The following is a 25,901-nucleotide window of genomic DNA, read 5'->3' as shown; positions in this document are numbered from 1 at the left end:
TCTCCTCCACCGTTTCTATCCCCCACCCTTACCTCCCAATTACATTTTTCAGTTGCAGTTTGGGGGGTGAACTTTGAGTCCTGGCTGGCTGAAAACACTGCTTTCTTGGATATGGTTTCTTTTCCCCTCTCTCCCCGCAAAGACCAGTGTTAATTATAAGAGGGACCAAGCCCATATCTGCGGGGAGCCGGGACAGAGCTGACTGGCACTTTCACTCAGCACATTCCCCCTTTCCTCACGGTCTCTGCTCCTGTCTGTCAGGCCCGCTGACGACTGCTGGGTAGGAGGGCAGTAATTTGAGCTGCCTGTGCTGAGCGAACCTCCTGCTTTTTACTGTGGGATTGGTGCCGAGGTGCCTCTCTGCACAGCACCTGTATCTGCAGCTCGTTATCGCAGTCGCTCTGCCCGCGGCGCCGCGCTCCGAGGCGGTGCTGCCATTCCCTGCTCCCAGCGCCGCGCTCCCCACGGGCAGGCTGCCTCCGGCGCGAGGATGGGAATACCTGAGGCTGGCTCTGGTGGCTCCCAAGGTAAGCGGCATCTCCCTCAGCCACGGCACAGCCGGCCAGGCGCGGCTTCGTGCCGGGGGCGGCAGCTGGACCGCGCCGCGGGGCTGTGGGAGACGGAGGGCGGGAGTCTTAAGGACTCTCTCGGTCCCAAACGTCACGAGCATCGTAAACTTCAGAGCAAATGAGTGTTCATGCAGTGCCGGTGGGGATTTTTCTGTTTCAAGCGAGCTCGCAGCAAACGGGGAGCCGGTGCTGCGCCGGCGCTCGGGGTCTGTCACTGGGAGGCTGTTGGGCAATGTAAGCAAATCTCCCAGACTTGAGGCTAGAAAAGTGCCAGAAGCTCACAGGAGAGGTGAACTTGGGAGAGCCACCAGAGCTGTACAGCATGTTTAGGGCCATCCCCGCCCTCGGTGTCCAAGGGTAATAATAATGCCATGCACTTGGGACGCTGAGTCTTCGTGAGCAGGGGATCTGACTCACGTCCGCACCATGATTTGTAGGGTGCAGTTTGCAGTTTTATGGTCTGGAAGAGTCTCTGCTCAAGTTCGTGGCACTCATTTTGGCCCTCACCTTTTATAAGTTGAGAGTCATTTAAAGTGGGTGTCAAACCAGGCTAACGCTTTACGTCACTGTTCGACGGAGATGGGCCAGCCCCATAATCTGGGATATGCTCTTGTTTGGTCAATAAGGCAACATTGCAGGGAGCAGAGAGAGAATGTGAAAGAGGCTGGTTCACGAGAGATGGCGATTAGTACAGCTCCGGTGCTGGCAATCAGTGTAGCTCCAGTTGGACCTGCACAAATTTACATTCCTTGAAGACCTGTCGTATATTGTACACACACCTATCCACCCTTTTAGATTGGTCATGAATCATAAAACTAAGTTCACTGAACTCTGATTTTGATTATTTCCTGACACATGAACTCCTTTAGTAAACCCATTAACTAATCTTTAAACTCATTAGCTGCTTCATTGCTATTAGGATATTTTTAACTCGAAGTTTGTTTGGGGTTGTTTTATCTTTGACTATGGGCCAGAGCTTTAGCTGTGCACTTCAATGGAAATTGTAACTGGTTTTTCTTCTAAACTGTGGTGATCCAGTCTGGTTAGGGAAAGTTGTTAGTGCAGGTCAAAGGAAGTTGTAGTGGTGCTAGTGGAACACTGGGGCCAAACTAGTGGGCATGGGAGTATCCCCAAAGATTCCTGAGGCAGCAGAGCTGACCAGGATCCAGAGCATGAAGGAAGAGGTTGTTTTACAGCACAAATCCCATCACCCTGCAGCCTGGCCTGATGCCTACAGGGATGACCATATTCCCAGGCTGCAGCAGCGAGAGGAACCTCCCGTCTGAAATTTGAAGAGATGCCTGAACTAAAGAGTTTTGGTGGTTGCCCCCTTCAAGCAAATTGAAAAATTCATCTTGGGCTGATGCTGCTGTTTTCTCTGGTGTGCTTTATATTCTGTTAAAGAGAAGTCTTTTGGATGCCTTCAAAGGGCTAAAGGCAATACCTCATAGAAACCCAAGTGGCTGAAGAATTACCAGATATTAGCATTTACCTCAGTTGCCAAAGCTTGGACGTTTCTTTCTGCCTTTCATAAATTACAGCCTGCAGGGACCATTTAGTAATAAATCGTAGCAACTTGGCTGTTAGAGGGCAACCCATGTACAGAGGCACTTCAGGTCTGTGCCAGCATCTCCTTTGTTCAATAAAAGTAACAGCAGGAATTTGATTAAAGACTGATAGAAAAGACAAGGAGGGAGAAACATAGAAAAGATTAAAGAAAGAAAGAGCCACCTGGAAACTTCATTCCTCCTTTATTTCTAACTTAAGCTCATAAATACCAAATCTAAAGCATTGTGTGTGTGAGAGGGAGGGAAAATTTCCTGCATGCCTGCACAGAAAAGACTGCACATGCAGCCACCCAAATGACTTTTAGCAAAAGTCAGATTCCTTCCTCCAACTTAAGGCTTCCTCCATGTCTGTATTGGAAATAAAACAAACTAGAAAATAACAATATCCCCCCGGTGCTTTGGGAGAATGGCATTTGGGAGGGTCAGGCGAGTCCCATCCCTAAAGGAGAGTGGCGCTGGATTTGGGCTGAGCCTGCCTGGGAGCAAGAAGCACATTTCCCAGGCTGCCTCGGAGCAGCCCTGCGGCTCAGCACAATGCGATGGCCAGCTGCACACGGCCAGCCCACAGCATCTGCCCCTTTGTCTCCATCATCCTTGCTGTAACACCCCCCAAAAAAAGGAAAACCCAGTGACTCCAGCAGCCAAATGCAAATAAGCCCCCGAGAGCCCCGTTCCGTGTGATCAGCAAGCGACAGGCAAATCACATTCAAATTCCTCACTGCAGAGCCAGCCCGGCTGTTGTTTGGGTGTAGGAGACCAGAACGCTGCCATTAAGTGTCCAACGGGAGCGCCGGTGGATTGCCTTTTCCTTAGCCTGCCTGTGCCTGGGAGCTCAGAGGGAGCTCAGAGCGCGATGCTGGGATTCAGAGGCACGCTTTGGTTCCCAGGCAGGATTTGCAGGGCACAAAGAGGAAGTCTGGGACCGTGAACTCCGCAGGAATGGGGAGTTCAACCCTTAACAAGGTTTTGCGTATTTTGGGGGCTCTTGCAGGTATTCTTGCCCGCCTCCAGCCTAGATGGAGCAGCAAGGCAGAATCCTGTACCTGAAGTCTTCGGCTGCTGCATTTGGTGTCCCTTTTCTATACACCTGGACATCTGTGCTGCTTAAATGGCGCTTTTCCCCACCTGACACTTCCCTTAGTCCATCTTTACATTGTTTTCTCTCTGCTCACTTTCTCTCACACTTTTCAGCTGTTTGTAACCCTGCTGGACAGTGAATCCTTTTCGGCCTTGGCTCTGAACTGTGTTTAGGATGCGGTGATGTCTTTGCAGCAAAGAGGACGTCTCTGCCTCGGCCAGCCTTCCCCACCTCAAGCCCTTATCCTGAAGGCTGCTGCCTCCTCCATCCAGGCAGCAGGAAGATGCACAGCCCTGGTCTGGATCAGGCCTGGCAGGGCTGTTTTCTCACTCGCATTCAGACCACTACAAGGACGCAGAAACGGGCAGCGTCCAGGACTGAGTCTCCGGTTAGCAAACCACATTCTCCCAGTCATTCAAACCCTCAGAAGAGAAAGTGGCAAAATCCTGTATCCCGACACGGTTTGTCGTCCCGCTGCTCCTCACATCGCGGCCTCGCGGCTCAGCGCGGGCACCTCGGGGACAGGAGAGGGCGGCGCGGTGTCCCGGGGACCGGCCGCCCTGCGCCGGGGCCACGTCCCGGCGGAATGTGGGGAATGCGAATGGCATGCTTGAGTGGACAGCTTCAGAGCCGGGCGAAGGGATGGCTCTCCTGCCATCTGTTGTGAGCCCCGCGGGCCCATAGCAACAGTGGCTCAGGAATGGGGCCGCTGCTTTTTTTTCGTAAAGAAATTCTTCCCGGCTCTCTTCCCCGCTCCTGCATGCGCACACTCATGAATAAGCGGGAACGGGGCTGGGATTCCTGCTCCAGAGTGATGCGTGCTGAAGGAGAAAGGGTCTTTTAGAGCTCAGCTTGTGTTTGGTTTGGGGAGGCGTTTTCTTTTCTGCGCTGGGACATGAGCCTATGTGTGTAATTCATTGTTAATTGCCAAAATCTTTTTTCTATTCAAATCAAGTGTGAACCTACATTTGCCATGAGGTCAGTAAAGCCTCCAGTGGATGTGCAGCCACTTGATTGTCCTCAATAAAACAAAGACCCCTTCTGCCTTATTATTACGAATGCCAAGGTTATAACAGGTGTAAATAATCCCAGTGTACTGACTTGTTGTGCCCATCGTTTTTTTCCGGCCCCAAAGCTCCTCTGTTGTGGCTGAGGGGCTTTGCTGCATCATGAAGTGGTGGGACCAGATTCTCTGAGGTTACAGCATCACTGGTGGTACTGAGAGATGCCAACTTTTATTCCAGGGAAGATTTTGCCTCATAAGAACTCTGTCTCCTAAGGACACCAGCATGAGGCGACGTGCCACAGGGAAGGGCTAGTGCTGAAAGAGCCTTTTTTCAGTAGGCAGGGGCAGGAACAGACTGTCTGTCAGTCTGTCTGAATAGTTTTACTCCTTTCTTTCCCCTGGAAATTCCCTTCTGAAATGCAGATTTCTCTTCTCCTCGAACCTTAACCTTTTTTTTCCTACTGTCAAGCAACTGAGGCCTCATTCCCGCAAATTGCTCAACCTCTTGCTGTGACTCAGCAAAGTGATTTTTTTTAAAGTATTTGAACTCCCTTAAGATGAGGAATTGTAAGTTGTAAATTTACATGAGAGTTTCAAGAAGTTTGACATGAGACATTCAGAAGTTAGGGGTATTTAACTTTCTCAAACAATATATTGGTTTCTTTAGTATTTTTTAGTATGTTAATTCTGTGCCTAACAGCATGCAATAAATACTGAAATTTGCAGAGAAGCCCCCATGGACAAGAGGGAATCAGGGAACTGGGAAGGTTTCATGCCCTTTGCAAAGAGATGTCATGAAGGAGGAGAGGGGAGGAAACCCAGCAGTTTTTCCCCCAGTGCTCAGAGCTGTGTTTGAAGCTGGGCACACAGCTACAGTGGCTTGATCACAGGGAGCAGGGTATAATTTCAGTGAAAGCTGATATGTACAGGGAGGAGGGATAAAACTCTCCCTATTACAGGTATTTATTATCACTTGACAGCTGTCAGTTTGCAGTAGGGGGTTTGCCTTCCTGTCAGCTCTCTGAGAACCAGGTATATTTGCCTAAGGTTGTAGGGAAGGGTAGAAATCCTGCTTTCAAGCACAGGTATCATTTAACCATGATAAGAAGGCAGGTAAAGCATTTCTTCTGAAAGACGGCTGTGGAGAACAGGGGAGTAAAGTCTTTCTGGCCCTACCCAGATGGGAAAAAACAAGTCATTAAAATCTGATACCTACCTGCTTTTAATGAGAGAAATGTTGTTCGAAGAAATAATCTCAGTCCTATCACCACCAAACTATTTTCAGGAGCCATTAGCCTTTCACCTCCTCATATGTTTTATCTCTTACTTTTGATGTCATTCAGGGAAAACGGCAATGCTGCTGCAACCAGAGATTTGGGCTTTAATCAGGAGCTTACTCAGTCATAACCGTGCTCTTTGCAGCCATCCTTCCCAGTAAATGACCCACCAAAAACCATGGGGAGTGGGGTGGAGAAAACAGCAATTAAAATCAAGCACTCGGTGTCTTTAGTCATGTTTAGTTCTTCGGTGAGCCAGTATGGGTATTCTTATGGGTTCTGCAACGCTGCCTTCATCTTTAGCCTCTTCTCCCTCCCCAGGAACTCTTGCACAGCTGCTGGAGACAGGGGACTGTGAGTAGCCAGCCTGAACTACAGGCACGAGGCAGTTGGCTTTTCAGCTGGAAAAAGCTAAGACCAAAAGCCACCTGTGGATGGATGTTCTGAGCTTCACTGAGCAGACACAAACTCTGGCTCAATTTAACTGTACCTTAGCATCAGGTTGTGTCTTTGCTGTATGGTCTACTTGAAAGCCGTTGTAATGAATGTAGAATAAGATCCTTGATCCAGGCACGGTTGCTCCCACAATCCCCCAGCTGGAAGGGAAAGAAGCTGAGTTGGGTTGCTTTGGTTTTGGACAGTGGGATCAGCAAAGGGAGGCTGTAGATGGCTGAGGGCTGTTGAGGTTCAACCTCATTCTGTTCAGTGTTTATCACGAGTTTTGTTCTTGGTACCATTCAGAACAACATTTTAAAACAAAACTAGGAATGCAGACTTGAGTCTGCTCAGACAGTCTGAGTCCTCTGGCTCATCCTGCCCAGGAGCCCACATCTCCCCATAAAGTGTAGCTGCTGTTTGTTGCTGTTCCTACACTGCAACAGGTCTCCACAATCATCAGTGTTCTTCAGTATATCCTGACTCAGCTCCAACATGTTGCATTGGATGGTCTTTGATGCTGATTTTTTCCTTGCATCTGTTTAATTCAGACTGGGATCCATTTTAATGCCAACCCAGTTTTATTTCAAAAGTTACCCACTATCAGTGTGTGAGGATAAACAGAAATAAGTGAAAAAAGAATGTGAATTATAAATAAGACATAATATATACACATTTATTTCAGTGCTGCTTGTCCATATTTATTTCTTTTTCTTCCCTTTATCTATGGATATCAAAAGCACAAAAAAATGCCAGGAATGCCACATCCCATTGAAACTCTCCTGACAGGACATTCAGAGCAATCCACGGCAACAGCTGTACTGCCTATTTATCCTGAAGCAGAAAATTGTACATGGCCCGGGACAATGCCCGGCGTCACCGACCGACACAGGGGCCACGTCTCTGTCACGGTGGGAACTGTCCCTGCGCTCCCCTGGGCTGTTTGTGTGCACAAGAATCATGCTTATCATATTGCTGTAACACAGCACTTTGCATCTAATTTAAGCAATACTGGGGCTTTTGTTTGTCTCATGAGGTCTAACCCGGAGACAAAAGCCGTGGTCCAGCCTGAAGGTTATGAGACGTTACCAGACATTGATGTTCACACATACACGCTCCGTCAGAGGAATTTATGGCCATTACCATGTTCTCTAATGAGTACAAAATGAGACCATTACATATTCACATAATTAGTTTGACAGATTTTCATTTAAATATAAAAAGACTTCTAGTCTTTAGAGAACAAAAGGAGGGGTTTGTTTCCAGGGCAGTTTTTGACTCTGCTTTGCTGGAGCAGGAGGTTGGGAGTGACAACTGAAGGGAGACGATTTAGTGTGAATAATTCTCAGCTTTTGATTTCATGTTGCCATTTCTTTGCTGCTTTTCCAGTTCCCCTGGAGCACCTTGAGGAGAGCTGTGTGATGGGGCCTTTCAGGTGCTGCCAGGAAAGCCCAAGTATCATTTTTGTTTCTTGGATATTTTGGCATCAGAGGAAAAGATGTGGGGTTTTTTATTAATTTAGTTAGAGTGATTTCTCTTTGGAAAGGTTAGCAACAGCTCACCAGCTTGCTCTGTACCTTTTCCCATGCCTTTTTCACACCTCTTTTACCTGTGGTCACTTGTCCGTCAGGTTATTTATCTTTTTGTATTTTGAATGCTCTGTTGGCATCACTTCAGCTGTGGTTTTCCTGATTTGGTTGGGATATGCAGCTTCTTCAGGCATTCGTAGAGGAGTACTTGCTTAATTTCACATCTGGGTTTTAGAGGCCACATGTTGGCCTGGTCATCTCAGCATGGTGAGCACTAAACAGGACGCATTCCAAGCAGGAATTCTTAAAAGTCAACATGAGGTGTCCTGCAAAGACCCATGCATGCACCCAGTGCATCCACACCAAAACTCCTTGGATTATGGTAGATTTGGATTGCTTTAGGCTTGGATTATCCACTGATATACCAGAATAGTGCCCTTAAAGCATGTGAAGTTCCTTTGGTTCATAGCATGTGTCTGTGAGGCCACTCACCTTTGTGTAACCAGCCCATGTCCTTATCAGAGCTGACAACATTTGTTCCTACACAGGGGTTACATGCTGGGAGCCAGGACTAAGTGCACAGCTACTTTATTTACACATCTAAGTGCCTCTGGATGATGCTGGTAAATTCCAGGACGCTTGAGGTTCCCTGTGACATTTTAAAAAATGGCTTTTGTGCAAGAAGACCTTGCGCAAAATCCACACAGGCTTGGTTGTGACACTTCCCAGCCCTCCCTTTGACGGGGTAAAGCTTGGGGCCCACTTGTCATTTCGTTTACTATGATTGTCCCATGCCAGGATGTGCCTCCCATATATTATGTCCAGCTGAGGGTAGGAAAAGTTTTATTCATGGGTCACACATAACCACGCTGTGGAAATAGAGCTATGAACTCGTAGAGAGCACAAGGCATTTTGCCACTTCCACATGCTAAATCCTCAGAAGGGCTGAGGTTCATCCTCAGCTGCGAGCACACCTGAGAAATCCCCTGCCTTGTTCTTCTGCAGACTGCCGGGTAAGAAGCTGACCTTTTCCCTGACCAAGTGCGAATGTAGCACATTTGTGCTTCGTTCAGGATCCAAGCACTTTTATTCCATGCTTTTTAGCTCGGTCTTCCTTGTCTGGCATAGGCTTTTTAAAATGAAAAGGAGTTTGGGCTTAATGATGGATTAGTGCTATTGGAATTTGAACTGCTCTTGTTTTTCAAGTTATTCTTATCAGAGAGGCCTTGTTTCTGGAAGGGGAATAGTGGTGGCTCCATTTAGTAAAGCTGACAAAGCAGGAAATGATCACCGGCCCTTCACAAAATCCTAACTGAACATTTACTTAGAGCTGCAGTGGGAGAGACCCAGACCCATAAATCATCCTATTAAACCTTCAGACATGAGTTTTTGGAACCTCCCAGGCGTTTCTTTTTCCTGCTGCTCTTAAGAAGTCTTTTAAAGGCACAAGCTTCATGATGTCATTAAGGACATGAGCAAGTGATGTTGCTCCAGGCCTGGAATCAAGGCAGTGAGTGACCTTACCCCTCTATAAACAAATCCCAGCAACTTCAGCCCTGGGTATTTATTAGACATAAGCACAAGCTGAAGTGAGGTGCCAGTTTATCAGGCAGGAGAGGTGGTCGTGTCTGTGTGGGAAGGGTAGAATTCCCTGGATTGTTTTAAGAAGGTCTGTGCTGCCTTTTATGGCAGGGTGTGAAGGTTAAGCCTAGCCTGAGTGAGTGGCTGAGGGGAAGCATCCATCCTGATCCATCTATCCAGAGCCAAGCTGTCATCTTTTTGCACTCCTATCTGCACCGTGGAAGACAAGAGGCATTTTGGTGTGTCTGAAACGGAGCCCTTCAATAAGACCTGTGTACAGTGTTAGACCTTGTGCTCTGCACAGACACAACAACTGCTCAGGGGAATGTTTACAGGCAAAGAAAAATACAAACTGGCAGCACTCAACATTTAAATTTGGGGGTGAGGCAGCTAGTATTATTCCTCACTGTTTAATCCCCTTGGAAGATTAAGGAAAGGATGATTAATATCTGCTGTTAAAAAATCAACAGTATCCTTCTTTCCTCATAGACAACATTAAAATAAAGGCCTGTAGTTACATGTGTAAAGCCTGATTAGTAGGTGTGCAACTATTAGAGGGCCAGGATGGCTGCGTTTCATTTCTGCCTGTGCCACATACTCACTGTGGGATGAGAGGCAAGGTGTTTACTGCTGTGTATTTCCATTTCTCTGTCCAGGCAGTACGTGTGACAGCCCTTCCTAAGGTGAGGGATGTTGTAAGGCTTAATTGTCATGTGCGGGGCACTTTGCAAAATACACTGCACCGCTGAAGGTATGAAATGGCAATTAAAAGAAAACTATAAGGTCTTTCTCTCTAATTTTCAGAGGAATGTCTTTGTACTTTTGGTTGCTGTAACCACAGCCAGATTTTCCTGCTAAGTAGATGGTGAGAACTGCATCTTAGAAAAGAAAGTATCGCCTTCCTCAGCCACAGAAACCCAAGAATGAGCCTTTGGTAGCTAAAAGGAGGAACAGATTCTTCATCATTGTCCATCCCATGCAGGGCTCGGAAGACAGGGCTCTGCTCACAGGCCCAGAGTATTCCTTCATCTTCCTGCTTTGCCTCTGCCTCAGTGGCTGAGTGGTTGTTCTCTCTTTGGGATGGGGCTGGCACCATGAGCACTACAAATGTGGCTCATAATCCCAGTGCCTCTGAAAGTACGGATAATAGAGACCCCAGGTGCTTGTAGCTCTCCCTAAGTGTGAGAATAGACAGTGGTCTGCTCCTGTCATCCCAGTAGGCCATTGGCTGAAAGTTTTGCTGCTTAATGGGGGATCTCTGATGAAGACCACTTTTAGTTCCAGCATTTCGCTGTTCCTGAGGATTCTGCAGCACTTCTGAGTGCAGGTCTCATGGGGTTCCCCAGGAATAAGGAACACATGACAAAGAACCATAAAGGAGGTACCATAAAGCAGTCCTGCTGCAGAGAAGAACCCAGAGAAACTCAGCTTTGTACCTTCCTTTATATCTTTCTTTGCAGTTGAAGATAAATCATAAGCCAAGGGGCTGGAAGCTATTTTACAGCTCCTGGTGTGGGAATGGGTGTGGGCACAGATATTGCTTCAGAGTAAACCAAAAAGGAGCTGTGCTGGGACAAAACCAGTGAGGAACAATGTGGAGTTGGGTTTTTCTCTCCAAACTGTCCATTTGTCTCTTGGGGTATTTTGTTCATTAGGTGATTTACATACACAAGGCCAGCAAGTCACTAAAGGCAAGTTGCATCTCAGATGTGTCTGTCGACAGAAGTAGGGAAGCAAGAGCCTCTTCTCCTCTCTGTGCTGTTTAGGAAGGCAGCAGGAGGTGCTGGACTGACCCTGTGAGTGGTGGTGCAGCTTGAACAGAACTGAACAGCCAGAGTCTGGGCATCAGGAAGAATTCCTTCCCTGAAAGTGTTGTCAAGCATTGGAATGGGCTACCCAGGGAAGTGGTGAAGTCAAGAAGCAACTGGATGTGACACTCAGTGCTATGGATTAGTTGATAAGGGGGTGATCAGTCAAAGGTTGGACTTGATGATCCTGGAGGTCTTTTCCAAGTTAAATGATTGTATGATGACATTGCTACACAGCACATCCAGCCTGTGATGTGTGTGGGCCATCAGGAAACCTTTCCAAGTGCTTTTGCCTCTCTGACAAGATCAAATCCTAGAGGAAAAGAAAGGAAAAACAAAGGGATGGACTGGGAAATGTGGCAAAGTCCCAACGGGAGAAGTGGCTAATAAAATGCCCCCATGCCTGTCTCAGCACAGTTTCCATGGCTAAGGGCTCTTCTCCCTCTGCAGGATTACATGGATGCTCCCTCCCTCATGGCTGCAGTGCAACTAATCAGACAGTAAGGATCGCTTGTGTGAGTAAAGCTTGCAGACCTGAGCTGCCTGCCAAGTGCTGCCCACACTCCTTTTTGTTCTTCCCAGCATTGATCTGGGAGATGAGCAGAGCACTATTTTCCAGGGCCCTGAACCTTTTAGCAGCAGACAAAATGTTAATTTGAGCTGTGTCTTATGACCTTGTGACCCACAACATGCTCTGGGGTGAAAGGTGCTTTGTTTCTTGTCCCAGTTTTGTCAGAGCCTCTGAGGGACGGGCAGTCAGATAATGGACACTGGTCCAGCAGTGTCAGCTGTGCTTGGCATTAATCAGTGATCCCAAATTTCGGTTTTAGCAGGTGGCGGGCTGGAGCAACTCCTTTGCAATGTCCTAAGTCTTTTTTTACAAACAGCTTGGTCAACTTTGTGAGCTAGTTCCTGTCCCGTGGGTGTTTTGGATCAGGTCTAGTCCTGCAGTGCTGGAGTGAGGGGATTAAGACCAAACATTTTACAAGTAACCCAAACAATTCCCTGCAGAGGAGTGTGATAGATCCAGGAATCAGGACTCTGGCTTAGAATTATTGCTTGTTGTTATCTACGTGGTTGTACTTCATACAAGCAGGTGGGTTAGGAACCAGCAGTGCTTGCTGCCATAAAAGCAGAGCAACAGCCAAGCCAGGCCCTCAGGCAGTGGGAATCTCCAGGTATGGCATCAGGCAGTCGGCATCAGCCTGGGGGGCATTACGGGAATCTTCAGGGCTGATTCAGCAGGTCAGTGTTTACTGCTGACAGAGTGTATTGCCTGTGAACATTTCTTTTATTAGTGACATTTGCTATGAGACCAGTTCTGAAAACCAGCATTTTGCAAAGTGTGCTGGTGGGTGACAAACGCCAGTAGCTGCAGTTCTGTGCTGGTCAGAGGTGGTGTCACTGAACCTTGCAGCCTTCCTCTGCAGTAGTCCAGACATAGGAGATCCCACTGCACTCCCAGCTCTGCACTCACCTCCAGGGTGGCACTGGAGCTGTGCTTCACCTTTGCCTAAAGAAAAGGCCTAAGAGCTGAGCGTTATTTTTTCACTGTTAAGGTGTATGTAAGAGGATCTTTCTTTAATTTCAAAGTCATTAACATATTTTAGGGAGCTTAACAGGCAGACATCTTTCATCTGGCTCACCCCAGATGAAAGGGGGTGGTGGGGGGGTGAATGAGAGTTTGTAACAAATGGCTTTTTTAAAGAATTAATAAGGGTTCCTAGCTACCATAAGCTGCCTAAGAATTCAGAAGGATCTTATCTTTTTAATGAAAATGACTCTGGTTTAAATCTTCTGCCAGCTTGAAGTTCATGCTGTCACATTTCAAGTTCCTTACCCACCTTTGCTCTTAGGGGCTAGTGTTCCAAGGTGAATTCACTGAGGATCAAATTTGCTTGTTGTGAAGATTTTTATTTTTCAGTGTCACTGCCATTCCAGCTTCCCCCCAGGGAAATGAAGAGCGCAGTGTAACAGCTGCTGGGATTGCATGCTGGCAAACAGGGCAATCACAGTTCATGCTGGAGGGACATGGTACGTGGTGATGCTTCCATAAGGCAGGAATGAGTCAAGTTTACAACAGTATTCCAGGAAAGGAATACACTGGTTACCTTTAGGAAGATTTCACTGTGATGATGTGCAGCTGTCCTGCTCTTCCCAGTTCCTGAGCTCTGCCCCTGGTTCTTCTCCTTCTCCTTTAGGCAGATACCCAACATTTTGCTAGTTCCTTCTTCTAGAGAAAGAGAGGGGAATGAGATAGAGACTGGAAAGAGGATCCTTGGGAACTGTCCCCACATGTTACACTCATGCATTGAAAAAACAGCAACAAAAAAGCCTTGGCTTGTCCGCTAACCTGCATGTTTTAAAGTTAGGCCAAGCAGGATTCCTGATAAGGGCCTGATCTTTAACAGTACTGCTCACCTGCCTTTATCACCTCACACAAGGACAGGACAGGAAGGCGGTGGGGATGTGTTCCCTAAAAGAAGGGGCAGGATTTGTTCCCGAGGTTAAGGGACCAGCTTGCCTCTTTGCCAGATTGGAAACACAACCTTTCCAACCAGTTTGTCAGCTCAATTGTTTAGTAAGCTGCTTTGTTTATGCTATAAAACCTGGCTCCTGCATTCAATGTCGATTGCCAGAGGGCACAGGAACAACAGAGTGAGCTGCTTTAAATCCTGTGCTCAAACTCCATCAGGCCTTAGAGATGTAAAGAGAAGGTTTCTCTCTAGCTGATAGATTTATTCTCAGTCACATTCCTGTGACTCCAGTGGAGGAAACAGCCTGAGCAAATGGGGCGGAATACAGCTCCTGGGATGTAGCTGGAATAGCCAGAGCTCCAGGGCAAAGACCCAAACACATCCTGCACCACTGTGGATTAAAGTCAGGCTGTCAGTAGGGCTTTAACTCCCTGCAGATCTTTCACCTGGCATTGTCTTTAAACCCTTTTGGGCTCTAACAGAAACAAAGGTGAATTAGAAGGAGATTTTCCTTGAAACCCAAGCTACAGAGTTTTGAAGATGTCAATGCTCACCTTGGGCTCAGACCTGCAACATTCTGTGGTGAGTCCCCAGCAGTTCAGTGAGCTGCTCCAGGCCTGGGGGTCAGGAGGCTTCCTTTACTCACAAGTACTGATATAGCCAAAGGCAAGCCAAAAATTCATGATTTACGCTTCAGCCTAGCTCTGACCTGTCCCGAACTCTGGCAATTGCTCCCATCATGGTTTCATTGTGTTTATCTCTTACTGGGGATGTTTGCTGGGCTGCTCAAGCAAAAGGGCTCATAGAATATGATTCACCAAAAGAAGTGGTTCCCGAATTACCCAGTGCCAAATATTCTGGTTTGATCCAGCAAAGCTTTTCAGGTCGTGATCAGCTTTAGGAGTGTGAGTAGTTGCACTGAAATGCTCTGGATTACCCTGGTGCTGGTGTGGGGACAGCGGGCGCAGCCTTGCACGATCAAGCCCTTGGATAGAGGGGTGAGAGGCCATGTGCTGGAGGAAGGGAGAGGGGTCACTGCCAGCAGTCCTGTCACAGACCAGCACCCTGGAATTTAGGGCAAAAGCACATTGGACTTTTTTGTTTAATGCCAATCTGCCTGAAGTCCTCAAACTGTGTAAACCAAGATCAACAAAGGAGGCTAAAACCTCTAACGCCAGTTTCTCTTCTTTGCTGACAGCGATGTCAGGCACAAAATCAAATTCTTTCTGAGTGTCAGGTAAGTCAAAGACTGCAGAGTGCCCCAGAAGGGGATTCTTAGGGATTTATGTTCCATCAGCAAGACAAATGATAATTAAAGCCTGAATATTTCTGCTAAGCTGGGAAACAAAAAAGAACCGTCTTAATTCCTTAAATTCCTCATGCCAGGCTGTAAAATATATTCCATTCATGCCTGTGTCTTGCTGCTTGTTCTCTCTGTGTGTCTTTCTTTAGCATTCAGCCACCTGTTTGTAAGCAGTGTCCTGCAGGTTCTCAGGGCGCTTTCCTCCCCACTCTCCCTGCCCTTGGACGTGCTGCTTTGACACTGAGGCCTCCTTGTCTACGGGAGACAGTCCATCAGAGCTCCCCGGCCTCCCCGCTCCCATAACTTCATTCTTGGAAAGTTTCTGAGTTTCCCGGGCGATAAAACATGAGCAACATTTGCTCTGACCTGAATCATTTCTGAAGGCATTGAGCCCTGTTTTGTTATGAAGGTTACTCAGGGTGGGTGGTGGGGCATGAGAATTCCCAGTGATGGCAATTCCTGACAAGTGTCAGAAAGTCGCTGCCTGCACCTTTCACGCTGCAGGATTGTTTTGATTAGGTTTTTAGTGCATGCTGAAAAGTACATGTGACAAGCTGAGGGTGAGAGATGCCAGCAGAACAAATCGGCACATTACAAGATTGTCTGCCATGGCTTGCCCCCAGCTCTCATCAAAAGGGGGAAAAAAAGAGGAAAGAAAAAAAATCCAAGCCCCAGCTCTGTATATACAGCAGCTATCAAACTGTCACAGATCACCACTGCTACAGCTGGGGTTAAAATAATATAATAGTGGAGTGTTTGCTGGTCTTGTAAAACCTCCTGTTATTCACTATAGGAGACCAAACGAATGAATTGAGAGGACAGTGTTTAAAACTGTTAAAAAACCTGTAAAATGACAAAAAAACCCACACAGTAAATAGCTCTGGAATGTTGTGGGTTGACTGTGTGGGATTTTTTTTTCTTTGCTCTGCATTATTTATCCCCTTAAAATTAATACTGTCTGCATGATGGGTGGCTTGGGGCCTAGAGAGACTTACAGAGCAAGTTCACTACCAGTTCTCAATTACTGTGGAGTCTGATTCTGTTCTCATTTACTTTCGAGTACATGGGAAATGATTGTGTTTCCCTTGCTACAGTGTATGCAGAGAATAATAAAACCTTGACTGTCTGGCCTTTGCAAAGAGAGACGCAGGCCACTCCGAACACTCTCAGTCAATTTATTTAGTTTTTACTACATTTCTCGTGGTGATGACATGCTGCATCTCTGCTCCCGGCCCAGCTCACAAGACCAGCATCACTTCTGGCAGAGATTAAAAAGTTTCAGATTTGAACTTTGGAAATATTCAGTCACATGTCCAAGCTTTAATAAAAAAGCCCAGCACCGTTTCCATCCTGAGGGGTCTTGCCTGACCAAACCTGGTAACTGAGCAACCTGCACAGGATGCTGTGGTGTCAATTCCCAGATCCGTGGCAGAGGTTGGGTGGCACTGGCATTCCTCATGAAGATAATCATCGTTGTCTGCTCAGAACAAAGCATTTACTTTTTAGCTTGAAATTTCGTTTCCTCTTAGAAACATGAAAGCTTTGGAATGGGATCATTTAGCAGCCAGACTCCCATCATACACACTGACTTGGCCTTTTCTGAGCCTTCCCAGCCCACTGGCATCTCCTGCCAGCATGCCGAAAGTCGTTCTGCAGCATCTCTGCCATGAGGAAACAGGAAGGTCATAGCTAATACTATGCCAAATTAACAGACAGGGTTTTAATTGAACACCAGTTATGTGTGAATACTTGCATAAGGAATCCCAGGCCTGCTTTAAGCAAGGCCCCTGGGCGTGCACTTCAGGCTAACCTAAGTACAGGTGCTTCCTTGTGTTGTGTCGTGGAAGTGATGAATGCCAAGTTGCCTTCATGCCCTCTTTTTAGAAATCAATTTGCCTTCAAAGAATGGGAATTTTACTGTGCTGCTGGTGGAAGGAGGTGGAATGTTAGATGGGAAACTTTGTGCCCTTTCACAACATGAAAGGAAGGGAAAATACGGTTTTTCATCTGAGTAAATGACTTTGCATGTAGGTTGACTGAGTGAGAAGTTGTATTATAAGGATGTTCATTTTTCTTTAGCGATATGGAGAGCCCATCCAGCAAAGCATCTTGTGAAGTATTAACAAGGTCATGGTTGGCATCCACAGGGATCTTTAATCCATCCTGCTTTCAGCATTAGCAGCTTCGGAGATGTATTCGGGGAGGAGGGAAAAACCATACCAGGCTAATTGGAGAGAGCAGTTGGCTACCTGGAAGTCTAGGGACCATGTGTAATTAAAAACATTCCTGTCTCCAGCACAAGGCTTTATAGATCTGTCCTGGCTGTCTGTAATTAGAGATGTGGACTGAATATATTGGTTTGGGAGTGGGATTATTTGTACTTTCCTTGTTTCTGGTCCTCCTGTTTTATGGTGACATGTTCTCTGGGACATGCGGAGGAGTTCAACATCCAAAGTGATCCCGGAAGGAGCAGGTTGAAGATCAAAGAGGGAGCACTTCCCTGCTGCATGTATTCTGTTTAAAGAAAACATGCTGGATTTCGGCACATGGTTAATGAAGTTGGAGGTAGTCTGATCTCCTGTTACTGTGAGTAGACACAGCCTCCTTGCATGGGGATGGGAAAATAACCATAAATTTAGCAAACACACACTGTACCAGGGCAGTGGAGCTGAGCCTGTGATGTGCCTTCACTTTGCTTAACCCTGTTTCCCTTCCCAACCCTGATTCACAAGCTTTTCATCAAAAGAGATCCTTATCTTTTTTCACCCTTTTCCAAAACTTGTGTGAATGGCTGAGACACTCTTTGAAGTCAGTGGGGGCTGCAAACTGCTCTCTGCTTTGGAAACTCAGACCATGAATTTAGGCACCTGCTTTTTAAAGATCTTTATCTATAAATTTAGCAGTGCTTCAGCTTCACTATCTGTATGACAGGTCAAGTAATTCCTGCTTCCTCCAGGATCGGAAATGGGGAGTGGGGCAAAAATGCCCTTATTTAACTTAATGTGGATGGGTACAAGATATGCCCAAATGAGGCATTATCGTTCAGAATATAATAAGGTATGAAATCCTTTTAATCAATGTTTTAATGTACCCTCTATGAGACAGTATGTGGTTAATTTGATAGGATGGCACCAAATATGCACAGAAAGGTTATCCTGTGTGATTCTGTTAGGTGACCTTTTCTCTAAGGATTCCCTTGTCTGCCTTTCTCTGCATTTCTTTGTGGTTTCTCTCATTTCTTTTGGTGTTTCCGTATTAATTTCATCCTACGGCTCCTTTTTCATCCCTTTTCCCCTGGGGCAGAGGAGAAGCAGCAGCAGCAGAGGAGGAAGAGGGATGCACGTGACACCAGCGTTTCCCCAGTCAGCCCTGCAGTATCACTCCATACCAGGAAGCACAGGACTTTCCCAGAACTCGTTCTCATTGCTGGAGGAGGAAAGGCAGTGTCTGAAGAGGCAGTGTCTGAGCCAGGAGAGATTAGGCTGTTACCCAACCACGGTTCTGACGTAAGGGCTGGGCTGAGAGCACCCCTAGGTGTGGCTGTGACTCTGGCAGTAAAATTTGTTTCTGAGCTCTGTTCATGGGTCTTGAAGATCACACAGGGAAATGATCGAAGCCAGGAATGAAGGGAGAACCTCTGACATTGCCTCGGCTTCTTTTTATTATGCTTTCCCAAGGAGCTGTGGCTCCACTGTGACTCCACTGTGACACTGGGATAGGAGCTTTTACAGTTCTAAGAACATTTCAGGCTCTGGAATAAGTGTTGGATGAGGCTGGGCTAAGCCATCACTCCTTTGTGTGAACCTTTGAGGCAGTGCTGGTGTGTTTGAGCTTGGACAAGTCAGGATCACTAAAACATGGGGTCCTGCCTTAGCTTCAGAGTGATGGCAGTGCTTTTCTGGAGGGTAACAACTAGGCACCTTCTCCCTCCTCTTATGTCTTCTGCTGTTCCTGCCCTGGTTTAGTCACCTGGCTCTGCTGTGTTCTTGTCTCATCAGCTTGGTGCCTGCAGCAAGGGCAATTACTCCAAAGCCATGGCTGGCTGGCTGCTGGCGAGCGCAGCTCTGTCATTATTCCTGCCTGCCTGTTAAAAGGGTGAGTGGGGCTGGCTCCTTCCCCTTCCTGCCCCTGGCCTGGCTCCCCATGCACTGCCTCACCTTGCCCAGCACAAGCTGCAGCGCTGCTGGTGAAGGCTGGGAGCGGGCTCCTGGCAGTGCTCCCCATGCAGGCCCACCTGCACGCCCTGAAGAAGATCCTGGCTCTCTGGAGTGCATCCCAACGGTGCGTACCCGGCTCCGCGGGATCGGGGACGTCGGTGTGGCACTGCATGCCCCACTTGGGCACCTGGTCCTTTTGCTTCCTCACCTATTGGGAAAACTTCGGCTCCCTTTGGTAACAGTTGAAAGCAACTCACTGCTGCTTGTTTTGTCTGCCTGCTTTGGTGAGGGATGGGATGCTCGGAGACTCGGTGAGCTGGGACGTTGCACTTTGCTGTCACCTCCCGTTCTGTGTGGTGTCATTTGCTTGTTCTCGTAGGCATGAACCTGTATGGTGAGCACAGCTGGATCTCTTGTGCTGACACAACCAGCTGGGCGCAGGAGATGGCATTTAGCTGTGAGGCAGTGCCATCCTGCCACAGCCTGGGCATGCTGCTGTCATCAGGCTGCTCTGCTGGCTGCTTTGCGCTGTGTGGGCTCCATATTGTGAGAATCTGTGTTTCTGATGTTTAGATGATGACAAGCTGATCAGAACAGCATCGTATCACCTGGGGGTTTAATCACAGGTGGCACTGTGGCACTCAGACAAGTCCTGCCTGCACTCGGTTTGTGTGTTTGGTCACCACCCCTATCAAGTGCATGATATTTGCTCCTTTTCTGCTGGTGTGTTTATCTAGGGGCTGGGGGTGAGATTCAGGAGTTAGTTGAAGTACTAAAGGCTGCAGAGAGATCTGTTTTCCAGATCCAATACTGAGTTTTCAATCCTTGTGATCCAATTCTAGAAAACAACTTCTTTGCCTTTGCATGAGCGCAGAACCGTGGTGGCACTGTGGATTTTCACCCAGCAGGAGTTAGGGCCTAATGATACCAGGTGTGGAGCAGCCTTGTTTTATAGCAACAGAGTATCTTATAATTTAATCTTGACCTTATAAAATTACAGGACACCTTCCTTTTCTGCCAGGGCACTGTGCCCACCAGTGGCACCATACTTAGTGCAAACTGCTCCAGGGTTTTGGCGGGGTGGACTCTCTCCTTTAGAGCAGATTAAGGGCACGGGCTTGTTTTCAGCCATTAAATGATGCCTCTCTTAGAGGTCTGTTGTCATGTAGCCTTGAATTACTGTGCAATTCCTGAAAACATCACTGTTCAAGTGATTACTTTCCTTGCAGTCCACATGTTTGGGAATTAAAATACACCTGGCTTGGCTTTTCAGAAGTACTTAGTATCCATGACAATCCCAAGAAAATTATCATGAGCTGCAGTACAGACTTACTTATATTGAGGCATTTTAATTTAGATGTCTAAGATTTTAGTTTTTACCTGTTTCTCCCAGCTCTAGGTTATGTCATTCTCTACCACTTAGAGACTCAAGTGTTTCTCTTTTGCTATTTACTCAGTAAGTGTTAAGTGCAAATTCCTCTACTTGGCCTCTTCCAATGTAAATAAACCAGAATTTGTCTTAGTGGTGGAAGATAACAAGGGTTTAATTGACGTCAGCACAGGATGAGTAACATCACAGTATCACAGATCAGAGTTACGATGTTGAGTGGCTTCCTGGGCTTTTGCCTCTGCCACAGCTGTTGGACCACGAGGCTGGATAGCACGTGGGAAAGGGGCAGTTCCAAAAGTGCCATTGCAAAACTTCTGGAAAAAGTAGATGGAACTGCTGCATGTAAACAGGGAGGAAGGTTTTTTGAGACCGGTTGACTTGTAGGTAGTGACTTGCTTCCTACAGGGGAAGCAAAACTTTATCCAACTGTAAAAGGGAATGCAGGCACTTAAACATTTAGTCTGCAGGTTTTGAAAGCTGAAAAAATAAAGGTTAATTTAAGTGTGCCTTTACACATCTGGTAGGTGCAGCTCTCATTGCAGGAAGGCTTTGGTGTGATGTCTCTTAGAGGACTAATGACAGGGCAGAGCAGACAGAGCCGTGGTTGTGTGGAACAGCCCCATGTCCTCAGAGCGGGCACGAACAGTAACTACAGCTGTGCCTGACACGGGCTTTACCACAGGCTCCTTCCTAGGTGGTGCAATTAGGCAACTCACAGGCTTCTGGTTCTTGGGAGAGACTTCAGTGAGCTCGGCACGCTCTGAGACAGGGCTCGGAGATCTTCCTGAGGGATCTCATAGGATAACAAATTCATTTATTTCATCAGCATCTTGACAATGTCTCAGGCTGAGTTCCTTGCTTGGTGGGAGCAGTGTGGTCCAGTGGTTCTGTGTAGCTCCCAGTGCTAAATGATTGGCATTTGAGGTTCCTTTTTTGGCTTTATTGGTTTGCATAGTGGCTACTTGCTAAACAGCATGCGCAAGGAATGGAATTACTCTTCTTACCAACACTTTGGGATAACTACACTTATCCCAAGTGTATTTTAGATGCAAATATATTAAATTTGGGCCAGCCTTAGGCATTTTCTTTCCCAATTGATCAAATAATATTCTTTCTTTCAGGAAACAAATTCCAGTTGCCTTGAGCTCTTGTCACTCAGAGGCAGAGTCCATGTATGTGAGGGACAGTTCCCAGATTTTGACAGAACTAGACCAGGGTCAGAAGCTTCACACTCCTCATACCTTTTGAAGCATTTTTCTTCATTTTCCGTCACAGCATTCTAAACTTTTATCTCTACTTTTGGGCCGTATTTTCTGTGCTCTGGTGACCCTGCCTTTCTCTCCTGGTTTCCCTGAGCTGTGCCAGTAATTCAGTGTAAACTACCCCTCATTGCAACAGCAATTCTCAAGTGACAGCACCTCTCATGAGATGTTGAGTTGCTGCCTGGCACACAGGAGTGCAACCAAAACCTCCACTTGTTTCTTAAGCCTTTATCAACCCATTAAAGCAGGAGTGAGCACTGACCTAGAAATGCGGCAGCTGCAGCTCTGGCCATGGCTGAAGGAGCCTCCTGGTGACCTACTTTGTCCCAGCCTGGAGCATCCTGCTGCACAAGGGTGGGTCCTTCCCAGGAAACTCATCAACAAACTCTTCTGGCTGCTGAGGTTCGGGGGAGGCTGCAAATGAAGGGGTTAAGTGGCAGGGACCATAAGGTTCCTTTTTAGGAACCTTTCTGAAGCCCTCCTTTTTTATACCCAGCTGTTAGCCTGACCTTATCTCTGTAGTTACACTGGGATACCTTAGACATGTACTTAGGAAGCCCCTGAAGGAATTGCCCAGTGTAACCAGCACACACCAGGTTAGAGAACTCTCTCCTGTAACTTTATTTTGGTTTAATTATGTTTCTCTGCTTTCCCATTTTGGTTTGTGTAGAGCAACAGTGACATCCATTGGCTTATTAAGTGAATCCAAAGTACTGTACACACGCCATGTGTTTACCCAAGGTGGAGGGCCGAACCAGAGTGTGTCTGAGAGATTATAAAATTCTGAGTTCTCGGAATAATTGTTAGCATTGCACAACCAACCCAGGTAGGAAAAAGAGCAAATTTGCTTCAGCTTACTCACTCATGATAATGTCTAAAATTTAAGTTCCTACAATAAAAGTCTGTTTTATTTTTAAAATGCATCCTTTCTTGAAGATAAGAGGGCTTAGAAAAAGAATAAAATAAGTAGAGGTTGTGGGGGAGAAACTGACAGCCAGAGGGTTGTAAAAAAACCCAGTGAATGAAAGACGGAAGGTCTGAAATAGTGGATTCAGTGAAAAAAAAAGAAAATAAACAAATCATTCATGTGAGAGGCTGATCTGGAGGATTCTCATTTCATTCCAAAAAACCTGAAAACAGTTCAATTTATTTTCAACCGTGTGAGTGAATCAGTAGATGCTTCCTGCAGGTATTTCATTGAACAGAACCAGCGTCTGCAGTAAATTTTTGACCAGCTGTAGTTACAATCGCACGCCAAGGTCCAATGCCTTGACCTGACAGGGAGTCCCTGTGAGAAGGAGGATTGAACTCTGAGCCCATTGGTCCATTTTTGTTGCCCCATAGCCCAGCACAGCTCTTGGGGGTTGTGTCTGCAGCCAGGTGCAGCTCTTTCTTGTGACTGGGACACCTGGCACTTGCAAGAACAGCACAGGGATTTTCTCTTCCAGCACCACCAGAGGCAGAGGAAAAAGGGAAATATGCTGATTGACGCCATCTGATTCGGAGTCTGGTTCATGGCTCTTAATTAGAAATGGAATTGTAAGTGCTGTGCAGAGCAATCATAACTGAGGGGAGCTACAGGTGCTCAGCATAAGGTTTTCCATTCCATTCAGCAGCTTTGGAGCAGGCACCATGTCCACAGCAACTAGAGGGATTTCCCCCTTTATTTAGATTTTCATTTCCAGTGGGAGAGCCCAGGAAACATTCCCAGCTGATGCTCAGTACTGGGGAATTTCAGACTGCGCTTTGTGGATATATGCACAAGAGAGCAGGGGGGAAGGTCATGAAGAAGCTTTGCCTCCTATCCCTCCAGACTCCAACATGCTGGAACTGCTTTCATCAAGTTTATGTGATTTTAGCCCTTAGATTCTCTCTGCTTTATCTTCATATCCCATTGCTTTGGATGGCTCACAGCTTGCAAATGTTTCTTCTGGATATTTCAGACGCTGAAATATCTCAGTCCAGCCAGGAGTCTCCCTTTGGAGACCCTCTTTTCTCCCCGCCTGCCTTGGGGACTCCTCTGTGAAGTTTTGTTGGTGCATTCCTTGCTTTCCCTGTGAAGTGCTTCCATGCCTCTTCATGGCTGCATATCTGCAGCTAATGCCTGTTGCTGTGCTTTCATGGACTGACAGAAGAGCACATAATTTCTTTCTTTCACCTCTCTTAGTCATTCTCTGGCTGATCTCTCTCTTTCTCTCACAGCTGCTTTGCAGGTCAGCTCCACACAGCATTTGAGTTTGCAGGGGCTGATCTTCCCAAGCCATTATCAAACGCTGGAATTTCCCTGGGTGCTGACTTTTTGGTGCCTGGTGAGCTCATTTTCTCATTCCTGCAGTATGTGGTTTCACGGGGAGTGGCTGGCTGTCGGCTCAAGTTCCTTCGGCTATCCTGTGTATACATTTTCCATGATCAGAGAGGGAGGCCGGCGGATAAAATCCTGCTGTTTGCGGATAACAACGGATAACATTGCTGTGCTAACAGACATTTGCATGGCAGATATGAAAACAGCCCCATTCATACCCTCCCGTGGCAGTGCTGAGTCTTACAACTGCCTTGAAATTTGAGGTGAGCTGTTGCTCGATTGCAGAAGGCACGGGCTTTGCCACGGCTTCCCACAGGTGCACTGGGCTTCCCTACCCCTGGTCAGCCTGCCAGTAGCAGGAGGGTAAGCACAGCCTTCTTGCAAAGCTCCCAGCATCCTGGGGGAAGTTATAGACTGCTCATGGGTGCCTTGTCTGCAGATTTCCAAAGATGGAAGGGAAAATATTGTATTTGCACTGCAGAGCAGGCTTAGCCCTGTTCTTACCCATACAGTAGGGATAATTCAGCAAAACACTACAAACATCTGAATTCCTTTTGGTAAGGAATAAGCCAAAAGGGTGGGCTTCTTTCCAGAGAAAATACTGACATTTCACTGAAAACCAGAATCCCCCCCAAAGTGCAGCTGCTTGTCCGGAGACTGCACCGACCAGTTTGTACCTGCGAGGCTGGCATTCAGTCAGCCTTTCCGGCGAAGACAAACAGGGTTATCTCCTCAAGTGTGCTTGGAGCTGCCATGAAAGGGAGGCTTTCTTCCCCATTTCCGAGAGGAACCAGGGTTGATGCTCTCCTATCACATAGGGACCTTGTTCTGCCTGTTTGTCCCCAGTTAATGACATCCGGTGCTGATTACTGGTGTCACAGTAGCTTCCAGCACTGCCCACTCTGGTACTTGACTTTCCTTATGCTGCTATCCCAGATTGCCAAAATGCAGTAGATTCGAAGCAGGCTTTAATTTGGAAAATTCAGCCTGACCTGGGATCCTGCTGGGAGCTACTCGAAGACTTGCCCAGGTGTCTGAGGGGGCACGATGTGGCCCATTTCTCTGCCCTGCCTGGGTTATGGTGGGGCCAAGTCCCTGCCTTGGGCTTTCGTGGCTCTGCTGTGGCAAATGAGAACAGTTCCCAGTGTTTCCTTGCTCTCACACGCTGGAGCTGTTTGCACATTTAGAGCAAATAATGCTTTGTTACTGTTTACATGAAAGGAGGAAGGCAAAATAAATTTAAAATAAGGGGAGCGAGAACATCTTGTGAACCTGCTGTTCTCAGATCTCTCCGATAAGGACAGTTCCAAGTGCGTGAGAAGTTTCCTACTCCAAGATTTATTTACTTCTGAAAGAAAAGCCACCTTCATCTCATTCTTTTATTTTCAATACAGGTTTTAATTTGGTGAGAAAATATCTTCCCCTTAAAGAACCTATTCTGCCTCATTAACTCCTATAAAAAGCACCCCCCCCAAGCTTGAAATGTTAAAAGAAGCATAAATTAAGGCTAAGTTTGTTGTTTGCCGCTTTAATCAACAAACATCCTTAAAAAGGACTCACAAAAGGTTCTGTAAACTAAATTTATTAGTGAGCAGGAAAACAGGCCCTCAGCTGCAGCCTCCTCCCCTTCCCAGCCCCCTGGATTTGGAGGGGGTGGGGTTTTGGAGCGACTAGTTTTGTTTACAGTGTCCTATTCTCTTGGGCAGGTTGTTGTGGTCCCATGGATCTCTGTCAAAGTTTTGTGATGCAGCTGAACTGAAGTGACTTGGGACAGAGTCTGTTAATTAGGTCTTCAAAGCCTTCTCCCTTTTTTCTTCACTGTACAAATGCCCTTTTTTTCTCTTCTTTTCCCTAAATCTTTTTGTCAGTAGCTCAGAAGGAAAGAGGGTTTTTTTCACTGCAAGAGAAAACTGCGGTTCTCGCTGCCTTCCTTTCACCTCTCTGGGATGTTGGAGGAAAAATGGATTTACATCTATTTTCTGCACATTTCCTCTCCTTGAAGTGTTTAAGAAGCCTTCCACAATTTCCTCTTTATGCTGTCATAATGATTTGTTTCTCTCTTAGGAATATCTCCACACACAGAGTGGTGCTCACAGTGACTGCGGTACCAAGAACCAAAGGAAAACTTAGGGACATAGTCTAGAAAGTTTCAGTGCAGA

General features: G+C 46.8%; 1 protein-coding gene across 4 annotated transcripts in view; it reads left to right on the top strand.

Moving 5' to 3' along the window:
• The window catches only part of SHROOM3 (shroom family member 3), a 118,878-nt gene that overhangs the window by 47,456 nt on the left and 45,521 nt on the right, over positions 1–25,901 (top strand). The window contains exon 1 of one of the 4 annotated variants that reach the window (XM_042026896.1): positions 18,746–18,912. The exons of the other annotated variants lie outside the window; for them this stretch is intronic. Coding sequence (XP_041882830.1) covers positions 18,854–18,912 — 59 coding nt within the window. The 5' untranslated portion in view covers positions 18,746–18,853. Of the gene's footprint in view, positions 1–18,745; positions 18,913–25,901 lie in introns of those variants that run through there. 4 annotated transcript variants of the gene reach the window in all.

The sequence above is a fragment of the Corvus kubaryi genome, unplaced genomic scaffold, assembly GCF_017639235.1.
Source record: "Corvus kubaryi isolate FWS band 111438036 unplaced genomic scaffold, C.kubaryi_AGA036_p1.0 37292, whole genome shotgun sequence".
NCBI classification, from domain to species: domain Eukaryota; kingdom Metazoa; phylum Chordata; class Aves; order Passeriformes; family Corvidae; genus Corvus; species Corvus kubaryi.
This window is presented reverse-complemented; position numbering and strand designations above follow the sequence as displayed.